Source organism: Tupaia chinensis, unplaced genomic scaffold, assembly GCF_000334495.1.
Source record: "Tupaia chinensis unplaced genomic scaffold, TupChi_1.0 Scaffold141165_1, whole genome shotgun sequence".
NCBI lineage: Eukaryota > Metazoa > Chordata > Mammalia > Scandentia > Tupaiidae > Tupaia > Tupaia belangeri.
Window position 1 is genome coordinate 1,675,980 of NW_006201028.1, and position 25,330 is coordinate 1,701,309.

Below are 25,330 nucleotides of genomic sequence, written 5' to 3' on the forward strand. Positions count from 1 at the left end.
GAGTTGGGCATGGCCTCCCCCCCCCCCGGGGAGGGTGATTTCACATTTTCTCTCTCACTGTCTCTGTCTCTCTCTCCGGTGAGCACATATGCCCTATGGCAAAAAACCTCTTTAAAAAAACCAAGGCAGTTTTGCTACAGTGGTGGGAAGAGCTTCTTAGTAACTAATAATAATATCGATGTGATTTTGTATGTTTAAGGGGATGTAAAAAGTAAACCATGCTGTGGCATTTTTATCCAAGGAAATTATCTAGCTTCATACAGAGGGATATAGTTGTGACTAGAATATTGGTAGATGCGGAAAAGACATACCAGTGGTATTTTGTTTTTTAATTTTAATTTTTTTGAACCACGGATATTTTAAAAACCTAGCTACTGCTTAGAAGAATTATGCACATAAAATCTGCAGTGTCATCTTTTAAGACATTTTGCAGTTTTGGTCAGCATTCCAAATGTATTCGTGTTTTCTTTGGAACGAGAGGTGGGATAGGGTGTCTTACCTTTGACATTTTGGTTCTTTACATTTCCATTCATGGTAGACTTGACTTGACTTTGTCCTGATCTCAGGATCAGAAATTAGTGAGTAGAGGGACCAACAGTTAATGTAATGGCTATGTCGCTGGTCTCCCATGTAGTCGACCGCAGTTCGAGTCCTGGACGTGGTGGCTTATCCTGGACGTGGTGGCTTAAACTCACGCTGGGCATGTGTGCATGCATGTCCAAAATCCTGAGAGGGGAATGGAGGAGAAGGGATTGCGGCGTGGCCATCCCTCCTGGGGGCTGATTTCTTGCTCTCTGTCTCTCCGGTGAGCGCATGCACGCTATAGCAAACATCTTTCAAAAAAAAAAAAAATAAAAAAGAAAAGAAAAGAAAGAAATTAGTGAGTAGAGAGACTTCCTTTATTCCCTGAGGTAGCATTTGCTTCATTTGGAAAGCTCATCTTTGGCCTGAAGTCATCACTGAGCCACAGGCTGGGACGGGAACCAGCCGGCATCAGCTTCCCAACTCCTCACTTTAGAAACTCAGTTTCTGCTCTATGAGACCTGGAGAACTGGCACCCACATGAGCCTCGATATGTGCCTTGAGCTTACTTTCTGCAGCACAGAGTCCAGCCACAGCCCTCAGCATGCTGACTTTCCCTGCAGGCTGACATTGTTACAAGACTGTCTCAGCAACAAGCTGGCCTCCTTTGAAGGGAAAGGCTCTCTGATCTGTTGGATCAGCTAGACAGCAGGCCTTGTCATATTGCGCTTTGTGCTTTGACGCCCTTGACTCCCTCAGTATTTCTGCTGTTTGAAAGTAGAATTAGAAGTAGTTCTGTAGATTATTCCTCTGTGGCCAGGAGTGCTTGCGTGGGGAAAGAAGGGTCACTGGAAGAGATTACATGGCATTGCTTTGTCTGGCTGCTAAGCCAGCCTGTGAGGTTTGTACACTGGCTTGTATATACTGAGCTTGTAACGTATGACCCGGCCTTCAAGCCAGCACTATACTATGAAAAACAGTCTCTGTTAGATTTTGCTTCTTTTCTAAGTGATTTAACAACATTAAAATAACCATTTGAACTAGTTTTAGACTTACAAGCTTTAATAAAATGTAATGTGAAAAAGACGCATTTAAGAAGTAAATCTTGGGGTCAGTAGGTGGCGTGGTATTTGAAACACTGGATTCCCACATTACCAATCATGGTTCAAGTCCCAGACCTGGTGGCTTGAAAATCACACTGGGCATGTGTGTGTGCGTGCCCAAAATTCGGAGAGGAAAATAGAGGAAAAGGGATCGTGGTATAGCCGTCTCTCCTGGAGGGCATGTGCCCTATGGCAGAAACCTAAAAAAAAAAACAGGAAGGAAGGAAGAAAGAAAGAAATCTTGTGTTTTAATTTGTCATGTTTGTATACATGGGTTTAATTTGTAAAATTTTATCAATGATTTCTAGATCTTACAAATTGAAAGTAATTAAATTTTCTTTTTTTTTTTTTTGGCCAGAGGGCATATGCACTCACGAGAGAGACAGACAGACAGACACACACACACACACACACACACACACACACAGAGAGAGAGAGAGAGAGAGAGAGAGAGAGAGAGAGAAAGCAAGTTACCGCCCATGGAGTGCAGTCATGCTGCCATTCTTCATTTTCCCTCTTGGGATTTTGGGCGTACATACACATGCCTGGAGTGTTCTTCATGGCACCAGATCTGGGACTCAAACTGTAGGGTTGGCCATGTGGGGTCCAGGTGCCTTAGCCATCAGGCCATGGGATGATCGTAACGTAATTTTTATATTTTTGTTAGTCCACCTACTAAGATAAGCATTTGCATTTTAAACCAGGGTGTTTGTAAAGAAAGTTGTTTTCTCCCATGTCAGTTTATACTATGTAAGATCTAACAGTGACAGTTGTTATAGAGAACGTAGTGTTATAGATAGTAGTTTTTCTTTTGACTCCATTTTCTGCCACCTAGAATGTAGTGTTAGTGATGTTAAATAAATACTTAAGTGACGTACATGTTTAAGTCACTTAAATGAAGATGTTTCAGGGCCAGTGGGTGGAGTGATAGTTGAGATGCTGGATTCCCACAAGACCGACTGCAGGGGTCCCTGACCTGGCAGCTTGCATTGTCACTTGCCCTGTCTCTCTTTCTCTCTTTCTGTGAGTGCCCGTGCTCTATAGCAAATTAAAAAAAAATTCTACCACACACATCAAAAAAGAGTGTGTCCTAATTGAGTTGATTCCGTCATTTTTGTCACGTGATATTCCTGGAAGTGTATGTCTGTATAGTCTTTGCTTAGTATTCATTTCTCATGGAACCAAGAACAAAACAGGATGTCTCTGTTGGAGATTTAATTAGAAGAATTGCTTTGATGCAATTAAAAGTCAAACCTGAAATATTTAAGAGACCATACATGAAATAAAGCTTGAATTGTTAAACCAAGAAATGCCCCTTTTAAAGATGACAGGAAACAACGCCTTAAAAAATGAATTTGAGAGCCGAAGGCCTCAAGAATCACACACAGCTTGCAAGTTTATTCTTTGTTATTTTTGGTGAAACTTGCTTAGAAGGAGGAAGTAAGCTGCTTCCTGAAACTGAATGAGCTCTTAGAATTGCTGTGGGTTGCTTGAGACTCACGGGGCAGCGTGTGATTTATTATGTAGAATAACTGAACAGCAGAGGAGGGGACGCTGGTCTCTCCTTGGTCCAGTGTCATGAGTCAAAAGGTCCTTAAGTTATTTAGTTATGGTAGGTATGCGAGTGGGTTGAAAGTCAACAGGAAACGAATCTGGATTAGTGCCTGCTGTGCAGGTTGGTGCCAGGCACTGATGACAGCTTCCCTAGGGGTCGGGAGGGCCCCTGTGACAGATGCAGATGATGCTGGGAAGCTGCTTCTAGAGCTGAGTTTGCAGCTTACTGGCACTAAGGTACAGACACTGTAAAAGAGCACCTGATACTGGAGAGGAACCCGAAACTCAGAGTGTGACGGGCTTGAGTTCGTTCACAGTGGTAGATGAGGAAGAGCTAAGATGTACAGGTGGTCAGGGGTGTGGTTATGTGGCACAGAGATAATATAATATGCTACTCCAGAGAAGCCAGATCCCACGTGCCAGCCGCAGTCCAGATCCCTGGCCAGGTCAGCCTGAAACACGCTGGGCACGTGCGCGAGTGCCAGAGAGCTGATGTGCTGGAGGACTAGAGGATGGGACTGTGGCGTGAGCAGACCCTATAGAGGGTGCTCCTCTTTCCGTCGTGCATGTGCATGTTAATCAGAAAAACGTCCGTTGGCTGCATCTCGTCAGGCCCATGTGTGATCATCCTGTGCAGACGCGTGGGCGTACACAGGTGCTTTCTTACTGTTGAAACTTCCAGTTGTGCCGTACCACCTTCACCCCAGGTTGTGATCAGGCAGCCTTGGGCCCGCCCTTGTTTTTCCCACCATAGGCAGACTGAAACTTGGTACATGGTAGTGACATTTCAGTTATTTTAACTTCAGCGATTATTTATCTTAAGGTCCTTCTCTACTCTCTCTCTCTTTGTCTCTCTTCATGTCTTGACTTTCATCTTTTAATTCCCTTCTATTCTCTGTTCCTTTCTCTCCTTTCCTCTTCCTTTTTTCTTTCTTCTTTTTAGCATTTCTATTTTCTCTCTTCCTCTTGCTTTTCCTGTTACTTCTGCTTAAGTGCCAAGAAAATGTCTAATAATATCTGGTAATTATTTACTGAGGTGATATGTCTCCATCAAAGGAAAGGAAAGACTACAGGTGTTTTTCTCCATCAAGTAAGCATTTATGGAATACCTACCGTGTGCCTCTCTTAGGATATAAGATAATCTTCAATCTAGAGGCGCTTGTATCACATTGGATCAAGTCAGTAGAACACTTGGTATTTTCTGAACTTGTGATATTTGTGAATTTGCATTCCTTCGCAAATACGTATTTCCATCCTTTCTCTGTTAAAATATGATATTGCATGGGACCAGCAGATGGCATAGTGGTTACGTCTCAGGACTCCCACATGGCTGACCACAGTTCAAGTCTTGGACTCGGTGGCTTGAAAGTCATGCCAGGCATCTGTGCATGCGTGCGTGCCCACGATCCTGAGAGAAGAATGGAGGAGAAGGGATTACCGCATGGCCATCCCCTCTTGGGGATGATTTCTCACTTTCCCTCTCACTCTATGTTAGTTCATAAGGACTTTCTTAAATGTGATCTTAAATGGTTAGATATTTAACCTTTAATATTTTCTTAGCGCAGAAGGGGAGCGGCAGTGACCTGCCAGGCATTGTGCGAATTGCTTGGTTTCTCTCGTTTTATCGTCACGGTAGTTCCATCTGATGAGTATCTTCATGCCCCTTTCATAGATGAGAAGATTGAGACTTAGCTGAGTTCATTTCAGTTCAACATATATTAGGGGAGCTCTGGAGATTCAGAGATGACTGGGACATGGTCCCCCTTCAAGGAATTCAGAAAATGGTGGAGAAGCAAGTGAGTGAAAAGGACATTGCCGTTTGCTAAGTACGGTGACATGGAAGAAGAGTGCTAGGCTGGATCACAGCTGGCCAGAGCTTTGCTGCCAGGTACCTCTGGTGCCTGTTAAAGGACAGATTCTGACCGGGCGTTCTTTCGAGAGGTCTGCGAGTTCATTTGTAACGCATTTCTGGAGGATGGCAGTCCAGGTCCTCTCTGAGGAACAGTATCTCAGAGGTCTGACTAGCTGGAGAGAGATGGGGAAAGAGAGGAGAGGCAATGAAGCATAAAAAAGTGTAGTGGGTAAACAAACTACTTACAATCTATGGGCCAGCCAGGTGGTGGGGTGGTAAAGGTGGCTGGATCTCACATGACCAAAAGTGTGGTTCGAGTTCTGGACCTGGTGGCATGAAAAACATTCTGGGCATGTGCGTGTGTGCCCAAGGTCCTGAGAAGAGAGTTCTCCCAGGAGGTGAGTTCCCACTTTCCCTTCCTCTCTCTCTGTCTCTCTCCAATGAGCACATGTGCCCTGTAGCAAAAACAAAAATGTATGGCAGGTGTTGGCTAACTTCAGATGGTGGCTGGGTCTAGCATACCACCTATTTTTTGTATAGCCCATGTGTTCAGAAAAGGTTTTACATGACTAAAGGGTTGTAAAAATAAAAACCAAAAAACCAAAGGACATGCAATAGAAGTGCATAAAGCATTCGCTCTTGAGCCTTTGTAGTAAAAGTTAGTGACCATGATCTGTGATATTGCTGATGATATGGGGAAGATGCGCTAGAGAAAGGCAGGACTTGGGGAGGGGTTTTCATCAAAGGATGCAGAAGAGCAGGGCCTTTATCTTCAAGGTAATAGGGAGCCAGAGAAGGCTTTAGAAGGAGAGGGACAGACTCATGGTTTTGCTTTAGAAAACTCCTTCTAGCAGAGTATAAATAAAAAGGGAACGGGACCAGCAGTTGGTGTAATAGCTATGTTGCTGGACTCCCATGTAGTCGCTTGTGGTTTGAGTCCTGGATCCCGTGGCTTAAACTCACGCTGGGCGTGTGTGCGTGCGTGCCCAAGATCCCTATAGGAGAATAGAGGAGAAAGGATTGCTGGGTGGCCATCCTACCCCGGGGGTGATTTCTCGCTTTCTGTCTCTTTCTTTCTTTCCAGTGAGAGCACGCGCCCTAGCAAAAACCTCTCCAAAAACAAACAAAAAAAATGGGGGGGAGGCAATGTTGCAGACAAGGATACCAACTAGAAGACCTGAACAAAAGCAGATGGGGTAGGAGGGATAGATTTGAGAACTGTCTTGGATAAAGTTTGTCATTTTCTTTTGATTGCAACCTGTAGGAAGATACTCATTTTTATTTTTTAATTGCCAGAGGGTGAAGGTGCTCATATGGGCTGAGGGGCAAAGAGAAAGAGAGAAAGAACCCCCTAATGGGGCATGGTCATGCACTATCTCTTTTCTTCTACTTTTTGTCTTGTCAGGATTTTGTGCATGCATACACAGGTACCCAAAGTGTTCCTCAAACTGCCAAGACCAGGATTTGAACTGTGATCAGCCATGTGAAATCCAGTTTTCTATGCACCATACTTAATTGCTGTGTTACTAAGTTGGCCCAGGAAGATACATTTTATGTCATAGCCCCACATACCTAGACACATGTGCATACTAAGCAAAACTTAACCACAAAACATTGTTTGTCTTTATGAACTCAAATAGCTTTCATTCCATTAGGGAAAAATGCTGGTTCCTAACCATGAAGTTGATTTCATAGTAGGTCATAACTCACAGCTTGAAAAACACTATTCTAGGGAAGTAAGAACAACAGGGATTTTTCAGTGGCTCGATGTGAAAGGGCAGGGAACAGGAATCCCAGCAGGGTGAATGTGTGATGGTGTGCCTCCTAACCGAAGTCAGTAATAAAGGGGGAGCTAGCGGAAGGCAGAGCGGATGTGTCTACATTTGGGCTTGTGGAGTTCAAGAGCACTCTGGTAGGAGAGACCCAGGTTTTCCAGACGAGAGATGACAGCTCCTTCACTGTTCCTGCCTCACGGTTGTGTTTAACTGCTGTTATTTGAGTAGCAGTATTCCCACTATGTCTACATGAAGGGGTGATGTTTCAGGACTTAGTAAACATTTCCAGCTCCGGCTAGGAATCCACCCATTCAGTGTTCTAATGGAAATAGGCAGTGTGAGTCAAATAGACCTACACAGGAATTTGTGAATTGGGGAGCTCCTTGTATATCTGACTCTGAGACGTTTAACACTCACACGGTAATTCAGTAATATTAATGATCTGATAAATCAAAATATTTATCCAGGAAAGTAATCAATCACATTAATTAATGTGTGATTGTCTATGTGCAGTTGGCTTTAGTTCTATATGCAAATGTAATAGTATTTGAGGGTTATCAGTACTCGATCACATTAATTTATGTGTGGTTGTATATGTGTAGTTGGCTTTAGTTCTGTATGCAAATGTAATACTATTTGAGGGTTATTAGTTTCTGATTCCTTTACTTATTCTAGGCTAATACAGAACTTGTGGCATTTCACTCATAACCCTCTCTCAAGAGTAGGAGATTCTTTAAGATAATACACTTTTGGAATTATAGAAAATATTTCCTAAGTTGACCTTATCAGAATAATAAATACATACCTATATTAAAAAATCTGTTTTTTCTTTTTTTGTTTCATTTTATTAAAGAGTAATTTTAATCTAAGAAAGAATAAAACTTTTTTTATATAGATTGAATACCTGCTTAAGAAACTTACAGAAGCTATGGGAGGAGGTTGGCAGCAAGAACAATTTGAACATTACAGAGTCAACTTTGATGACAATAAAGATGGCCTTTCTGCGTGGGAACTCATTGAGCTTATTGGAAATGGACAGTTTAGCAAAGGCATGGATCGGCAGACAGTGTCTATGGCAATCAATGAAGTCTTTAATGAGCTTATATTAGATGTGTTGAAACAGGTAAGCGTCCTGTAACACTGTATTCGCCCTCATCTTTAGGTATTGGCATGTTTGAAATAAAATGACATTTTTATTGTAAAGGTAAACATAAGTGACTTGTAGTCTTAAACTGATTTAGAACAAGAACGAAGTTTTTATTTTTCCAGTCTTGTATTAGGCTTTCATTTTAGAGAATTTCTGAAAATTCTCTTAAGTGTTGCAGTTGTAAGGTACAGTTAGGAATTGAAACCTTACTTTTTAGAGAGAACTATTTAAATCACATTTCCAAACTATTTTTAAAGTACCTTTGAACTGTGCGCACACCCGTGTTCATTAATCTGGAAGATCCCCATGCCACAGTTCAGTTAACACAGTGGGCTGCTGAACAGGAGGTATCTCACACTCCTTCCACGTGACATGAGGTTGCCTGTAGGGCTGTCTGGAAGGATGGTCACATGACTGCCTCAAAACTGTGGATTCTGGTGGATTTTTTTCATTCTTTTCTGTATTACTGGATGGTGTATGTGATTTTATTTTATTGTTATAAAATTAGAAAAATATCCTCAGTTTTAGAAAAAGGTACCTGTGTGGCCAGCAGGTGGCATGGTGGTTAAGGGGTCTGGACTCCCACAGTTTGAGTCCCAGACTCGCTTGCTTTCTTACTTTCTCTATCTCTCTATCTCTCACTCTGTCCCTCTCTGGTCAAATTCAGATAAATAAATAAATAAATAAATAAATAAAGTTAAATAAAAATAATTATTTTTTAAAAAAGAAAAAGGTACCTGTATATAGCAAAGCTGCCTTTGTATTAGACTATTATCTTGGTTTTCTCGGTACCCAGCGTAGTATATGGGAAGCTTAACATCTGTTAAATAAAAGTTTATATATATTTTTGGTGGATCTTTAAATTTCTTACATTATTATATTGAATAACAACTCTGGGGCCAGCAGGTGGCATGGTGGTTAGAGTGCAGGACATTCCCACATGGCTGACCATGGTTTGAGTCCCAGACCTGGTGCCTTGGTTTCTCACTTTCCCTCTCTCTGTGTGTCTGTCTTTCCTGGTCAAATTAAAATAAATGAATGAATAAAAGTAAATACATAATTCTTAAAAAAAAAAACAAAACTCTGATTTGGGATGAACTTACTTTGCTACTTTCTTTGTTCAGTAGGTGATGTTATTTATATTCTTTGTTCTTTTTTCCTAATGGAGTCTATCAACAAACATTAATTGAGGCTTCAGTTGTATAGGTTTTTGGTACAAATAAGTATGAGACATGATTTTTGTCCAAAGTAAACTTCTAGGCCCACCAGAATGGTGAGATATAGAAGTCCAGAAGAATTTCAGTGTGAGTAAGCTTTTGCTTAAATGTCCAAGGATTAGAAAATTGAATAAATTATGCGATTAGATAGTGTAATAAACGTATGAAACTTTTTTTGGAGAGGTTTTTGCTATAGGGCATGTGTACTCGCCAGAAACAGAGACAGAGAGACAGAAAGTGAGGAATCACCCCCCGGGGGGATGGCCATGCCACAATCCTGTCTCCTCCATTTTCCTCTCGGGATCTTGGGCATGCATGCACATGTGCCTGGCATGAGTTTAAACCACTGGGTCCAGGACTCAAACCACTGTTGACTACATGGGAGTCCAGCGACATAGCCATTACGCCAACTGCTGGGTCCCTGAAACTTAGAGCCAACTTAATGTCATGTATTTAGTGATTTGTATAGTCTACTTTAGGCTATCAGTACCTGTAGGTCTAATATTCAAAGTGGTGAGTCAGCAGGTGGTGTGTAGGTTAAGGCATCTGGATCCTACCTGGCTGACTACTGGTTTGAGTCCCAGGCCCAGCGGCTTGAAAATCACACTGAGTGTTTGTGCATGCATGCTCAAAATCTTGAGAGGAGTGTAGAGGAGAAGGGACTGTGGCATGTTCATCTCTTTTGGGGGTGATTTCTCACTTTTCCTCTCTCTTTCTGTCTCTCTTTGATGAGTTTATGTGTTTTCTATAGCGAAAACAAAAAACAAAAACAAACAGTTTGCTAGTTCTCTTTTTTAAAAATTTATTTTATTTAACTTTATTTATCTTTATTATTTTTAATTTGACCAGAGACGGAGAGGGAGAGACAGAGACAGAGAGAGAGAGAGAAAGTGAGAAAGCAGGCTGCCAGGTCTGAGACTCGAACCACGGTCAGCCACATGGGAGTCCGGTGTTTTTAACCACCACACCACCTGCCAGCCCTGAGTCAGCTAGTTTTGAAGAACCCAGAAAGAATCTCTGAAAGTTAATATATAGGAAGGAATTTCAAGGTTTAGAGTGGGAACTTAGAAGCCAGTGTCCTAATTCCTGGTCCAATGCTTTCGTACTTGTCTGGAGCAGAGTTCATCCATTAGAAAAGGTAGTTTGGTACCAGAAAGTAGAAATCCTCAAATATTTGGCCGAGAAGATATACAAGTCGACACTCGTTGGCATTGTCGTTGATTGAGGTTTTAGTGTGTTAAGAATAACTGGAGGAGTTGTTTCACTCATCACCCAGCCCCCGTGACTGCTAACACACAGTTAATCCTACCCTGCCTGCTTTTATCGCTCCTATTTTATTTTGAAGCAAGTCTCAGGCATTTCATTTTATCTATAAATTTTTCGATAGCTATCTTAAGAAAAAAAAATACAGAAGTTTAGAAAATTCACAATGCTGTTAACATCAGAGGTTCTAAGTTCGTTATCTGTTTGTCACTTTGGGGAGGGAGTTGTCTCTAACGGGCCTGAAATTACATGCCAACTTTTGTCTGCCCGTGCTTGCATGAATTTGACTGAGTCCAGTCTTCCTGACCTTCATAGTTCCTCACAGAATCCTTGACCCACAAGGGGCAAAACCCTTGACATTCTTGTATTCGGGACCATATATCAGGTGATGGAGTAGATGAGAATATCAAAGAAGAGACATCAGCTCTTACAAACAAAAGGATAGGTATTTACATCAGATTGACTGTTTCATAGGGTTACATGATGAAAAAAGGCCATAGACGGAAAAACTGGACTGAGCGCTGGTTTGTACTAAAACCCAACGTAATCTCTTATTATGTGAGTGAGGATCTGAAAGATAAGAAAGGAGACATTCTTCTGGATGAAAACTGCTGTGTGGAGGTAAGTCTGCATGATTACCCAGTGCTGCCCCCTGCTGCTCGAGGAGTTTGTCATCTTCCTTCTGGATTCTAGAGCCTTTAAATAATTTCCACATGTATAGTTTCAAAATAATATAGGCATACATGGACCAGCTGGTGCCATGGTGGTTAAAGTGGCTGACTGCACAGTTTGAGTCCTGGGCCTGGCTGATTAAAAACCATGTGTGTGTGTGCATGCCCCAAAATCCTAAAAGAGGAGAAGGGATTATGGTATGGCCATCCACCCTGGGTAGTGGTTTCTCACTTTTCTTCTCTCTCCCTCTGTGTGCCTCTTTCAGGCGAGTGCACATTGCCCTAAAGCAAGCTTAAAAAAATATATATATATATATACACACACACACACACACACACACACACATACATAATGGCCCTATTCTGAACCAAAAATTAAAGATAACTGACAAAATTTTTTTGTAATTTAAATTTATTTCTATCTTATACTTGTGAACAAAGTATATATAAATCTAATTTATTTGTACTTTTTGGAATCATTTATTGAATAGAGTAAAAAAGAAAACAAGGGAAAAATGTTCAGTAAGACAGGGTTAGAAGTCATGAGTATACCAGAAGATCGGGGACACTTTCAGTGCAATAAGGAAAAGAAGGTTGAGCTTTACCTTTGAATACGTTTTTTAGGTCTTTGCCATAGGGCATATGTGCTCACTGGAGAGAGACCAAGAAAGATAGTGAGATAAGAAATCACCCGCTGAGGGCATGACCATGCCATAATCACTTCTCTTCCATTCTCCTCTCAGGATTTTGGGCATATGCGTACATGGGCCCCGGGTTCAGGACTTGAACAGTGGTTGGCGGTGTGGGAGTCCAGTGCCTTAATCACCACGGTACCTGCTGACTCTTCTTTGAATACTTTGAGTGACTTTCAGAATACTTTATTCATGTCTGCTAATTCTGTAAAAAAGGTGAATCTTTAAGAAGATAAATTTTGAGAATTTTAGATTTGTGTCGGTATTTGTTGAAGAGCATTTAAAATATCTAAGCTCTCACTTACAAGCCATAATGGACTTTGGTGAATGAAATAGGATAGATACGTTAATGTCTTGGGGTATGCAGTGTCCTTGCAAGACCCTTCTTAGATTCAACTAAACGTGGAGACCCACTAGATTATTGTAGGCTATACCAGTCTACCCATAAGGATACAGGACAGGAACAACAGCCCAGCTGCAAGGAGAAGCAGCCACATCAGGCAGGCTTAGGAATCCCCGTGGTATAGAGGCCTCCTGTCGCACGGAAGTCAGTCCCTCTTGTGATAATTCCATGGGCATACCTTCCAGGGTTCTTGCAAGGGACATGTTCAGGTGCAAGAGTTGCTATGCTCAGGAAAGCCTAGCCTATGTACCCTTGTCAGGTGTTCATAGTTCTCCCAGGGCAGATGCGGTATAACCATCGGCCATTATTGTTACCGTATGTGATGTTGCCTAGGAAACAACACTAGGAAGTCAGTAATAACCACTTACAGGTATTTTCATTGACACTGAATTTCAGTCAGATTTGTATAAATAATTAAGATTAAATTTAGTTTAAATACTTAATAAAATTTTGAAGAATTAATTTTGCTTTCTGTTTTAGTCTTTGCCTGACAGAGATGGGAAGAAATGCCTTTTTCTCATAAAATGTTTTGATAAGACCTTTGAAATCAGTGCTTCAGATAAGAAGAAGAAACAGGAGTGGATTCAGGGTAGGGGAATTTTTATTATTTTCCATGATGTGACTTGAGAGCTTTGTGGATTTTTTAATCTCATGAACGATGATAGACATTGCTTTTTCATTGTCTATGGTTATTTCTGTGTGTGACAGTGTAGCTGAAAGAAAAACAAATTATGATGAGTTCTCGAATTTTTTCATCAGTTTTATTTGCATAATAAACTTGTAGCAAAATTATAAATGGGAGATTTTGTCTTGTATTTGCTCTTACTATTTAATATGACAGAATTTTCTCTTTTTAGGACTATGAAGGATGTTAAAGTGGCCATCTTGAATTTTTGGTAGTCCATAACACAGAAGAGGAATTATGCAGTAGCTTTAGAATACATCAGATAATTTTCAAGTTCTTTTATTCCACAAGAATAAAAGAAATACTATTTAAACTAAAAAGTTATGTTATTTGACATTTAAAAATATGTTAGATTTTACTACATAAAAAATTTTAAACATATATGCATATATCAATTTGCCAGAGGGCATGTGCACATGCCAGAGACAAAGAGACAGAGGGAGAGAGGAGATGGAGAAAGCGCCTCCTTGCGGGATGTGGTCACATCGCAGTCTTTTCTCCTCAATTTTTTCATCCTGTTGGGATTTTGGACACACACACACATGTGTTTGGTGTGTTTTTCAAGCTGCTGGGGCTGGGTTTCTAACTACAGTCAGCCATGTGGGATCCATCTTCCTTAATTACTAAGCCATGGGACTAAATATTTTAAAAAATAATTATTTAATTTTATTAATTGTTATTATTGTTAAATTTGCTATATGGCATGCATCCTCACCAGAGAGAGAAACAGAGAGAGAGGGACAGTGAGAAAGCAAGCCTCTAAGTCCAGGGCTTGAACCTTAGTCGACTTTGTGGGAGTCCAGCGCTTTAACTACCATACCAACTTCTGGCCCATGCCCTTAATATCTTTGGTATATGTTCATTATAAGATTTCTTTTTTAATACTGAAAGAGGATTATGAATATTATATTCCCAAATATGAATAAAATTGTTACATTGGAAATTGTTATTCTCATGTGCTTTAAGAGTCTGAGGCAAGTGTATCTCTTTCCATGGTTTGAGTTAAGAATTCTGTAGCTGCTTGCATCTTCCTGTGACTGGGGATAATAATATTAGGTTGTCAGAAGGGTCATGACATGTTTTTCAATGCAAAAATGTGTCATGACTTTCCTGACGACCCAGTAACACCTACCTTAGGGTTTTTTGAGGATTAAAAAATCAGATAATGACAGTTATACTTGCACATTTTCAAAACAACATTACAGAACTGTTTGCAACAGATTTCAGGCAACCTAACTGCCCAATGATTGGGAAATGGTTGAATAAATTGTGGTGTAGCTGCATGGTGGCATATGATACAGTACTTTATGTACACTACTTTACACACTGAGGAAGACTCTGAGAGTTTGTTGTGCCAGCATTTGTGTCAAAAGAATGTGGAGGATGTGTATATGTATTTATTTATGTTTGCTTAAAATACCTCAGGAAAGATGCACAAGAAGCCATTAGCTTAATTTCTGGTAGGGTGAAGAGCCGAGTACTTGGGGCTAGGCTTAAGAGAGACTTGTACTGAATGTCTTTTTATGCTTTTTGAATTTGAACAATGTCAGAGAATATCCAATTCAAGAAGCTAAATTTAAGTAGTTAAAAATATTAGGGGCTGACCCTCTGGAATGGTGGTCCATTGCTGTGCAGAGGAAGCTGAATCCCATATGGCTGACTAGGGTTTGATTCCCGGCCTCCATGGTTTGAAAAACACTCCAGGCGCACACATGCTCAGGATCCTGATGGGATGGAGAATTGAAGGGAAAAGGAATGCTGTGTGACCAGGCCACAGTGGGGGGTGTTTTCCTACCCCCCCTTATCATGTGTACACACATTCTCTGGTATTAAAAAAATGTGTCAAGAGAGAAATCAGATTTCATATGGAAATTAGGTAATGCATATAAGAGCGTGTGTGTGTCCTTTACATGCGTTATATATTTTTTCAGTAAGTGGCAGTTTCTGTTATCTGGTATCACAGGAAAGGAGTACTAGGGGCTGTTTTCATAAGGCTTCAGTGTGGGGCAGACTGAACACAGCAGGTTACAAATCAGATTTGAATCTTTAACATATGTCAATCTTTTTAATGAAAATAATTATGTGTTTAATTTTATTTATTATTATTTTTAAAAATTTGACCAGAGAGAGAGAACATGTAGGAAAACAAGCTGCCAGGTTTGGGACTCAAACCACAGTTGGCCATGTGGGAGTCCAACGCCTTAACCACCATGCCTCCTCCTGGCCCTGCCCTATGTCTTAATCTTATTTTGGCTAAAACAAGCCATTTTTTCTGGCCAGCCAGTGATGTGATTTATGTGACTGGATCCCATAGGCCAGCTGTGCAGTTTTGAGTTCTGGACCCAGTGGCTTGAAAAACACAGCAGGTGTGTGCACTTGTATGCTCAAAATCCTAAAAGGAGAAAGGAGAAGGGATAGTGGCATGACCACCTCCCATAGGAGGTACTTTTCCACTTTCCTTCTTTCTCTGTCTCTGGTGAGCACATGTGTCCTCTAGCAAAAATTTAAAAATATATACATGAGGTCAGCAAGTGGCATTGTTGTTAAGGTGTTGGACTCCCACATGGCCAACTGTGGTTCGAGTCCTGGACCTGGTGGCTTGCTTTCTCACTTTCTCTATCTAGTGAGCATGTGTGCCCCGTAGCAAATTTAAAAAAAAAAAAAAAAAAGATAAATAACATTAAATACCTATTTAAAAAATCTATACATATAAAATATATTTTCTTTATTTGTGATAGAGTGTGTGTGCACCTGTGAGACTGAGAAAGAGAGAGGAGCACCCTCCACAGGGTCTGGCCACACCACGATCCCTTCTTCCGGTCCTCCAGCTCATCAGATGCCGCCACGGGCATGCATGGCCTGTGTGTTTCAGGCTGAGCAGCTGTTGCCATGTGGGATCTGTGTTCTCTTGAGCAGCACAATCAGGCTGCACCATGGAGCCAGTCTTAATCTGGCCTTCTGAGAAGTGTAGAGAAGGGAGTTGGAAGTGTCATCTTAGAGTGTGTAATTTTCCCAGCATGTATCTCTTTAAGCACAGCTACACAAGTGTGGAATTTGGGAGAAGGAAGAGACTTTGTAGATCATCTCTCTCCTTTCACAGATGAGGACGCTGATGCTGTGAGAGGTTATGTGGCCTGCCTGTGGTCACACCACTGCTTGCTGGGAAAGTCGGAATCTGCACTGGGCTCTGTCTCTGGTTTTCTTTTTTTTTGGAGAGGTTTTTGCTATAGGGCCCGTGCACTCGCCAGAGAGACAGAAAGTGAGAAATCACCCCCCAGGGAGGATGACCACGCCTCAATCCCTTCTCCTCCATTCTCTTCTTGGGATCTTGGGCACGCACGCACACGCGCCTGGCTTGAGTTTAAGCTGCCAGGTCCAGGACTTGAACCGCGGTCGACTACATGGGAGTCCACGACATAGCCATTACACTAACTGCTGGTCCCTGTCTCTGGTTTTCTTCCCATTGTGCCGTTTGCATGTTAGGCTTACAAGGAATAAAGCGTATTTCCATTTTTTCTCCTACACCGGTTACAGCCATTTATTCTACTCTCCATCTGTTGAAGCTGGGAAGCTCACCGCCTCACAAAGAAGCTCGCCAGCGTCGGAAGGAACTCCGCAAGAAGCTGCTGGCTGAGCAGGTGGAGCTGGAGCGGCAGATGAAAGAGCTCCAGGCCGCCAACGAGAACAAGCAACAGGAGCTGGAGACCGTGAGGAAGGTGAGACGCTGCAGGTGGGCCCTCCACTCACGGCAGAAGCCAAAGCTACCTTACGTGTGTGTTTGGGGTCTGCACATCTAGGTTAGTGCAGTTTTAGGGAGATGTCTCTGATGACCACTGAGTGGTCACTGGTGTTCCTAGCCTTGAAAGAATGAAGGTCTCAGGGAGGCAAAAACATCTCACTAGGGATCAGCAGGTGGTGTGGTGATTAAGGCACTGGATTCCCTCATGGCCGACTGTGGTTCAAGTCCTGGACCTGGCAGCTTGCTTTCTCACTTTCCTTTTATCTCTCTCCTTTCTCTCTCTCTCTGTCTCTCTTTGGCCAAATTAAAAAATAATAACAATTCAAATGAAATAGATAAATAAAAAAAATTTTAAATCTCATTGACTAGGTAGGCATATTTATAGGAATAATGGACACAGTTGAATTTTGCCAGCCCCATGGTCTAGTGGTTAAGATAACTGGATTGAGCCAGCAGGCGGTATGGTGGGTAAGGCACTAGACTCCCACATGGCTGACCATGCTTCGGACCTGGCAGCTTTCTTTCTTACTTTCTTTCTGTCTCTGTCTCTCTATAGCCAGATAAAATAATAATAATAATTAATTAGTTAAACAAATCATTCTTTCAAAAAAAAGCTGGATCTTGAACCAGAGGTGGTGTGGTGTTTAAGGTGCTAGTTTCCACATGGCCGACTGTATTGTTGAAATCCTGGATCCAGTGGCTTGGAAAAAAACATACCAGGTGCGTGTGTGTGCGTGGCCCAAATGCCATGGGGATAATGAAGAAGAAGAGATTGTCGTGTGGCCATCTCCTCTGAGGGGTGATTTCTCACTTTCCTTCTTTCTCTGTCTCTGGCAAGCTAATCTGCCCGGTGGCAAAAGCTTACCAACAACAACAACAACAAAAACCATACTAGGTATGTGTGCACATGTGCCCCAAATCCCGACAGGATGGAGAAATGGAGAAGGGATATGGCATGACCACACCCCATTGGGGGATGTTTTCGCCAATTCTCTGTTTCTCTGGCAATTAAAAAAAAACTTTTACTGTTCAGTTTTTACTTTTGTTTCATTAAAAAATACTAGCCATTTGAATAGGCTCATAAATCTAAAAATATGAAAAGGCATTCAGTGAAGGGCCCCTGTCACTCCTCCCCGACTCCCGCCTAGTTCCCAGTCCTTATCCAAGGAAAACAAAACTAATTATGCATTAGTATTTTCCCATTTTTAAACACAAAAACAGTATATATTCTATTATATATAGCTGTGTTATTACTTCTGTAACAGTTTCCTATTGATAAACATTTGGGTTGCTTTAATGTTTTGTTTTAACTGACAATGCTTAAGGAATTATCTGGTACCAGTGTCATTTTATACATGTTCATACATGGTGTGGTATCTCTGTGGGGTAAATTCTGGAGATTACAGAATTGCTGGGTTAGAGAGTATGTCCATCTATCATTAGGAAGTTGAGGCCGATAGACCAGCCACCATCTCGAATGTTACTACTGACTGTACCAGAAGAAAAGTGCTCTGTGATTTGGCGGTTAAAGTGCTCTGGCCCCAAATGTCACCCTTCATTTCTGCCAGAACTAGTCATATGTTTCTACTGAGAAGCAACTGTCCAGCTTACTGGGATTCCCTTGCATATGGTGAATCATTTTCTTTGGCTACTTTCAAGATTTTCTTTTTCTTTTTTCTTTCTCTCTCTTTTTTTTTTTTTATTTATAGTTTTTTTCATAGGGTATGTGCATTTGCTTGAGAGAGACACAGAGAAGGAAAGTGAGAAAGTACCTGCTGGCCAGCCTGCAATCCCTTCTCCTTTCTTTTCACAGGATTCTGGGCACACACGATTTTGCAAGCTGCCACTTCTGGGATTAGAACTGTGGTTGGCCATGTGGAAGTCCAGTGCCTTAAACACCATGCCACCTGCTGGCTCCTACAGATTAAAAAATAAAATAAAATAAAAAATGGTTATTTATTTAATTTTTATTCATTCATTCATTTAATTCGACCAGAGAGAAACACTCAGAGAGAGAGAGGGAAAGTGAGAAAGCAAACCACAGGTCTGGGACTCGAACTGTTGTCGCCCATGTGGGAGTGTCCAGCACCTTAACCACCATACCACCTGCTGGCCCCTTCCATTGCTTCTTCTCCCCCCTCTTCCATTACTTCTTTAGGGATGATTTATTTTGTTTTTTTTTGAGCATATTTATAACAACTGCTTTGACATCTTCCTCTGCTAACGCCATCATTGGGGATCTTTAAAGGCAGTTTCTATGTGGGTCCCCTTTCCTATTTCTTTGCATGTCTTGTTATTTTTATCAAAAATTGGACATTTTAGGTAATAGTGTAGCAACTCTGGCTACTTATTCTAACACCCCCCACCCGCACCCCAAGGGCTCATTCATTGTTCAGTGACTTGGCGGGATGGCTTCAGCATCTGTTTCCGCACGGCGTGAAACCTCTGATTGGGGCTGCTCAGAGGTGCTGCCATGGGCATGTGCACAGTCCCCTGGAGACGACTGTTTGTGTTTTTGTCTTAAAGAATTATTTATTGAATTTTATTTATTATTAGTATTATTTAATTTACTAGAGGACACGTGCTTACCAGAGAGAGAAAGAGAGAAAGCAGGCCACTGGGTTTGGAACTCGAACCATGATTAGCCATGTGGGAATCCGGCGCCCCAACCACCGTGCCACCTGCTGGCCCTGAGGTGACTGATTTTAGCAGGGCGTCTGTGTGCATTTTGGTTGGTATCACTCCCAGCTGTCAGACCGCATTAATTTCAGGCTGATTGAGCTGTTCTTCACAACGTCCGGGGGTCTAAATCGCCGCATAGGCTGATGTCGTTTAAACTCGGGCCCACAGGTGGCCTCAGCCCGCTCTCCCCTGATTCTCTTTGCCAGACTTCTGGCTGGTATAGGTTTAGCTTGGTGCCTTCAGGGAGCTGCCAGTCCCTTAATGTCTTACCACCACGCCTCCCAAGTCTCAGTTGTTTATTCTTCCGAGAAAGTCCGTTCTTTTGTGGAGACCATCAAAGCCTTCCTTCCTCCCTGCACAAAACCTCTGGATGGTGTTCTGGAGCTGGGGGCAGAGTGTTCTGCATGTCCCAGGTGGGGGTGGTAGCCTTGGGTCTCCATGTTTGCCTCTCCCTGTGTGGAACTTCTGCCCCACGAGTGAGTTGAAACGAGGGCAGTTGGACCTAGTGTTCTCAGCCTATCATACCAGGGGCAGAACTACCCTACTAGTGGGGATGAGTGCAGGAAGAGCACCTCTGACCTCAGCCACTCCTGCTGCAACATGGAGCCAGAGATGAGGATTACAAAGTGGTGGCCTCTCCTAACAGGATACCGTTGGCCGAGACTGAGCTGAGGGGTGGGAGAACCTTCTGTCAGGAATAGAGCTTCCATCTTGCCGACCTTGTGGGGATGGAGGAGGGAGTGCATTGTGCCTCAGATGCCATAGATGCTCTCTGTTCTTACTAAGGTTGAGTAGATTTTCTTAGATGAATTTTCTGCATTTGCTGTATACCCTTAGGATAATTTCCAGAGACTTTTAATGGTTGTTTTTTAAAAAAATAATTTTCACCACTTGTGGTTGCTTTACTGGGGCATGGGTCCATGGAGTTCCTCAGACCACCCTTCTGAAAGTTACGCTCTGATAGGAGATTTAGACAGTCATGCATAAGGTAACAAAGCTGTCCAGAAAGAGCTCAAGAAATAAATCTTAAACCTCATGAATGCAGTTGCAAAGGAATGTAAGTAACTTAACAACTACTAAAACTTTCCTTGCCAAACCTTGTTCAGACTTATCAGTAGTCGTTTACCTAGTTTGTTTTGTGTTTCGACTGGGCGCATTTAGTTTATCTTTCCCGAATGTTAAGAGTGGTCGGTGTCCCCCATGCGTGTAAGCGTGAGCAGCTCCCCAGATGTCCCTCTGCTGTAACAATCCTGCTTTTCTGTGGGCGGGGTTTTGACTGGGTAGAAACTGGAAGAAGCTGCATCTCGTGCTGCAGAGGAGGAAAAGAAACGCCTTGAGACTCAAGTGGAACTGCAGGCCAGGTTCAGCTCAGAGCTGGAGCGGGAGAAGCTGGTGAGTGTGCGGGGTGGGGACGCCACGGGAGCTGGATGGTGGATGGGAAGGGCTGGGAGGCTGGAGCGAGGCTCTGCCTCCACACAGTAAGCTCTGCGCTTGTCCATTTATTGAGCACCTTCTGTGTACTAGCCCTGTGCCAGAGATAGGTGAAAGACGTAAGCCTGTGTGCAAGACTCCGAAATAGAAGTGTATGGAACGTGGTGAGGCGTCGTTGGTCACCTGACTGTCTGTCCTGGTTTGCCTGGGACAGGCCCTCTCACCCTGGTATAATTATTATCATGCCTTTTCATTCTCCAAAGAGTTCTGCTTTGGTAAATCAATAGCTGTGGGAAAGGTGAGCAGAGTCCCGTGACGTCTCCGCTCTGGGAAGGGAACGGTGGGGGTGCCTGCAGCGGGAGAACATCTGGATCTGTGTGTTGCTCTTGGCAGCTTGGATTTATACTAGGGGCTCCCATCCCCATGAGATCCAGGATCCAGGTGGGTTAAGGTGTAATGGGGACCTGGGCTTCTCAGGGTGAGTGAGGCAGTGCTGAAGAGTGCTGAGCCTGTGCCCAGACCAGTGCTCAGGACAGTCCTTCAGTCACTCCCCTTCGGCTAGAATCGAAAGAGCGCGTGTGCGTGAGCAGAAGGCACAGGGGGCAGACGGCTGTGAAGCCGCCGCACCGTCCTCGCACCTGTCTGGCCAGACTTCTCTGCCCCTTCTTGCCAAGCATCGCTTTCTCTTCTTACCATATGCTCTCAGGACTCTGTGAGGACAGTGAGCTTTTGCAACTGCAGGCATTTTATAGACCAGGCCAACGTGCATGATGTTCTATTTAGGATCTCCTTCTCTTTATTTCTAAGGTAGGAAGGGATTCACCACTCTTTAATCCAGAAGGGAAAAGCCACAAATGTGTTAAGACACTGAGTGAACTGCCTGAGTTCACTCAGGCAGGACTGTAGGTGCCCCGGAAGGGGGAAGGCCGCAGTGCAGGGGGAGACTTGCAGGCAGACAGCTCACTTCGCTTCACTTAACATGCCTCCTGCTCTGGCTGCGGGAGGGCTCGTTCCTTTCGGGAAAGAGCTCGTGGCTTTCAGACAGAAAGGAATGTAAAGAGGGGCCAGACTCAGAACCTAGTGTTAAGGAGACCAGATCCCATATGACCCACTGTGGTTCAAATCCTGGCCCCAGTGGCTTCAAAAACACCACATGGGCCTTTAATGTGTTACAAATCCTGACAGGATGGAGAGAAGGAAAAGAAATTACAGTGTGACCATGCCCCATGGGGGTCCCCCTCTCTGTGGCCTGACCATAAAAGTTAAATTAAAAAAAAAAGTAAAAGATAAAGAAAGAAGGGAAGAAGGAAGAAACTTACAGAGAAAGTATATAGGAAAGCATGTTCTGCTTGATTTGAGCTCTACAGTGTGGAGTGGCAGGGATGGGGGACTTACCGGGGCGTCTAGGCCGAGGTTCATTCTGCCTGACCCTTCTGCGTTGCTCCTTGGTGTGATACTCTTGTTCCCTTCATCTTTAGACCAACGATGGGAGGCCAAAGCCCTGCCAGTGGCTGTGGGCAACCCCCTAGAATGAAGATGGAGGGGGAGGCCTTCCCGGAGGGGTGCTAACGTGTTAAACATGACCTTTTATACCATCAGATCAGGCAGCAGATGGAAGAACAGGTTGCCCAAAAGTCCTCTGAACTGGAGCAGTATTTGCAGCGAGTCCGGGAGCTGGAAGACATGTACCTAAAGCTGCAGGAGGCCCTTGAGGACGAGAGGCAGGCCCGGCAAGATGAAGAGATGGTGCGGAAGCTTCAGGCCAGGTGCCCAGTCGGTTTGCAGACTTTGCCTTTGTGTGCTTGGCATGGCGGATGCGGTTTCTCGGGACAACTAGCACCGTGGAGAGTGGGAGTGTTTCCGCCCTAGCTGTGACTGAGTCGAGGTGTTCAGATTAGAGAGACTCCGGAGACTTGGCAGGCCGGGGTATTTCTTCTCCTGAGGAGGCTCCAGGAAACCCTTATTCCTTTTCTTCCTCCCACCCCCTTTGAGAGAAAGAAGACAAGAGAGAGAGACAGAGATAGGTGCTTTTGGTGGAGTCTTGCTCTGTCGGGGTCCTCACACCCCTGCTTCCCAATTACCCAGAATCACAAGCACATGCAGTCTTGCCCACCTGGCGTATTCAGGCTGGCCAGGGAACCAAACCTGGGTCTCCCATGTGGTGGCTGCTACCTGTGCCCCACTGAGGTGGAACCCAGGAAACCCTGGCATCTGGGGCTGAAGAGGGCCTGTATCTATTTCAGAGCAGTCTGGTGTATATGCTTCATGGGGTGCCCATAGCCATATTCTAGAATGTCCGTGGACACAGGATCAGCTCGGGTAAGAATGTGGCTTTGTATCACACTCCAGCCCACAGAGGGCCCTCAGTTTGGAGGCAGAGGCCTGTTCAGGCCAGAGGTACTGGCACATTTGGGGCATAAGGAATGTAAAGAGGGGCCAGACTCAGAACCTAGTGTTAAGGAGACCAGATCCCATATGACCCACTGTGGTTCAAATCCTGGCCCCAGTGGCTTCTAAAACACCACATGGGCCTTTAATGTGTTACAAATCCTGACAGGATGGAGAGAAGGAAAAGAAATTACAGTGTGACCATGCCCCATGGGGGTCCCCCTCTCTGTGGCCTGACCATAAAAGTTAAATTTAAAAAAAAAAGTAAAAGATAAAGAAAGAAGGGAAGAAGGAAGAAACTTACAGAGAAAGTATATAGGAAAGCATGTTCTGCTTGATTTGAGCTCTACAGTGTGGAGTGGCAGGGATGGGGGACTTACCGGGGCGTCTAGGCCGAGGTTCATTCTGCCTGACCCTTCTGCGTTGCTCCTTGGTGTGATACTCTTGTTCCCTTCATCTTTAGACCAACGATGGGAGGCCAAAGCCCTGCCAGTGGCTGTGGGCAACCCCCTAGAATGAAGATGGAGGGGGAGGCCTTCCCGGAGGGGTGCTAACGTGTTAAACATGACCTTTTATACCATCAGATCAGGCAGCAGATGGAAGAACAGGTTGCCCAAAAGTCCTCTGAACTGGAGCAGTATTTGCAGCGAGTCCGGGAGCTGGAAGACATGTACCTAAAGCTGCAGGAGGCCCTTGAGGACGAGAGGCAGGCCCGGCAAGATGAAGAGATGGTGCGGAAGCTTCAGGCCAGGTGCCCAGTCGGTTTGCAGACTTTGCCTTTGTGTGCTTGGCATGGCGGATGCGGTTTCTCGGGACAACTAGCACCGTGGAGAGTGGGAGTGTTTCCGCCCTAGCTGTGACTGAGTCGAGGTGTTCAGATTAGAGAGACTCCGGAGACTTGGCAGGCCGGGGTATTTCTTCTCCTGAGGAGGCTCCAGGAAACCCTTATTCCTTTTCTTCCTCCCACCCCCTTTGAGAGAAAGAAGACAAGAGAGAGAGACAGAGATAGGTGCTTTTGGTGGAGTCTTGCTCTGTCGGGGTCCTCACACCCCTGCTTCCCAATTACCCAGAATCACAAGCACATGCAGTCTTGCCCACCTGGCGTATTCAGGCTGGCCAGGGAACCAAACCTGGGTCTCCCATGTGGTGGCTGCTACCTGTGCCCCACTGAGGTGGAACCCAGGAAACCCTGGCATCTGGGGCTGAAGAGGGCCTGTATCTATTTCAGAGCAGTCTGGTGTATATGCTTCATGGGGTGCCCATAGCCATATTCTAGAATGTCCGTGGACACAGGATCAGCTCGGGTAAGAATGTGGCTTTGTATCACACTCCAGCCCACAGAGGGCCCTCAGTTTGGAGGCAGAGGCCTGTTCAGGCCAGAGGTACTGGCACATTTGGGGCATAAAGAGGAAATAAGCAGTTTCTAGTTGGTCATTCAGGATTGATGACATGTCTTCAATGACTACTATTTCAAATAAAGTTTAAAAACTTTATTTTATTTTTATGTTTTTGCCATAGGATGCATGTGCTTGCCAGAGACAGGGAGAGGGAAAGTGAGAACCCACCTCCCCCAGGGGGAATGGCCATGCCTCAGTTCCTTCTCCATTCTCCTCCTGGGATCCTAGGCATGCACGTACATGTGCCCAGCGTGATTCCCAAACTGTCAGTCTGGGACTTGAACTGTGGTTGTGGGAGTCCAGCACCTTAACCACCTGCTGGGCTCTCTTAAAAATTTTTAAAACTGGGACTAGCAGTTGGTGTAATGGCTATGTCACTGGACTCCCATGTAGTCAACCACGGTTCAAGTTCCGGACCCGGTGGCTTAAACTCGTCAGGGGTGTGTGTGTGCGTGCCCAAGATCCCAAGAGGACAATGGAGGAGAGGGGATTGTGGTGTGGCCACCCCCCGAGGGAAGGGGGTGATTTCTTGCTTTCTGTGTCTCTCTTTCTGGTGAGCATATGCGCCCTATAGCAAAAACCTCTCCAAAAAAAAAAAAATTTTTAAAACCTAAATTTTTTTTTTTTTTTTGTCTTAGAACTTTTGAAGTCTAGTTTACTATTTAGGATCACCATGTTCTCAGACGAGAACTCTCAATTTGGGACCCTCATAGCAACAGGAAGGACAAAATACAGTGAAGACCCCAGCGGGGAAATTTGAGCTATATTCTAGTCTAGTTTCTAACTTGCTGTTTCATTTGTATTTTTAT

At 43.8% G+C, this 25,330-nt stretch overlaps 1 protein-coding gene across 1 annotated transcript in view; it reads left to right on the top strand.

The window, feature by feature from the left end:
* SWAP70 (switching B cell complex subunit SWAP70) overlaps positions 1-25,330 on the top strand; it is a 102,559-nt gene that overhangs the window by 67,291 nt on the left and 9,938 nt on the right. The window contains exons 4-9 of the mRNA XM_006162930.3: positions 7,702-7,929; positions 10,908-11,054; positions 12,680-12,788; positions 16,419-16,600; positions 20,590-20,697; positions 22,336-22,502. Of these exons, the coding sequence (XP_006162992.1) occupies positions 7,702-7,929; positions 10,908-11,054; positions 12,680-12,788; positions 16,419-16,600; positions 20,590-20,697; positions 22,336-22,502 (941 nt within the window). The remainder of the gene's footprint in view (positions 1-7,701; positions 7,930-10,907; positions 11,055-12,679; positions 12,789-16,418; positions 16,601-20,589; positions 20,698-22,335; positions 22,503-25,330) is intronic.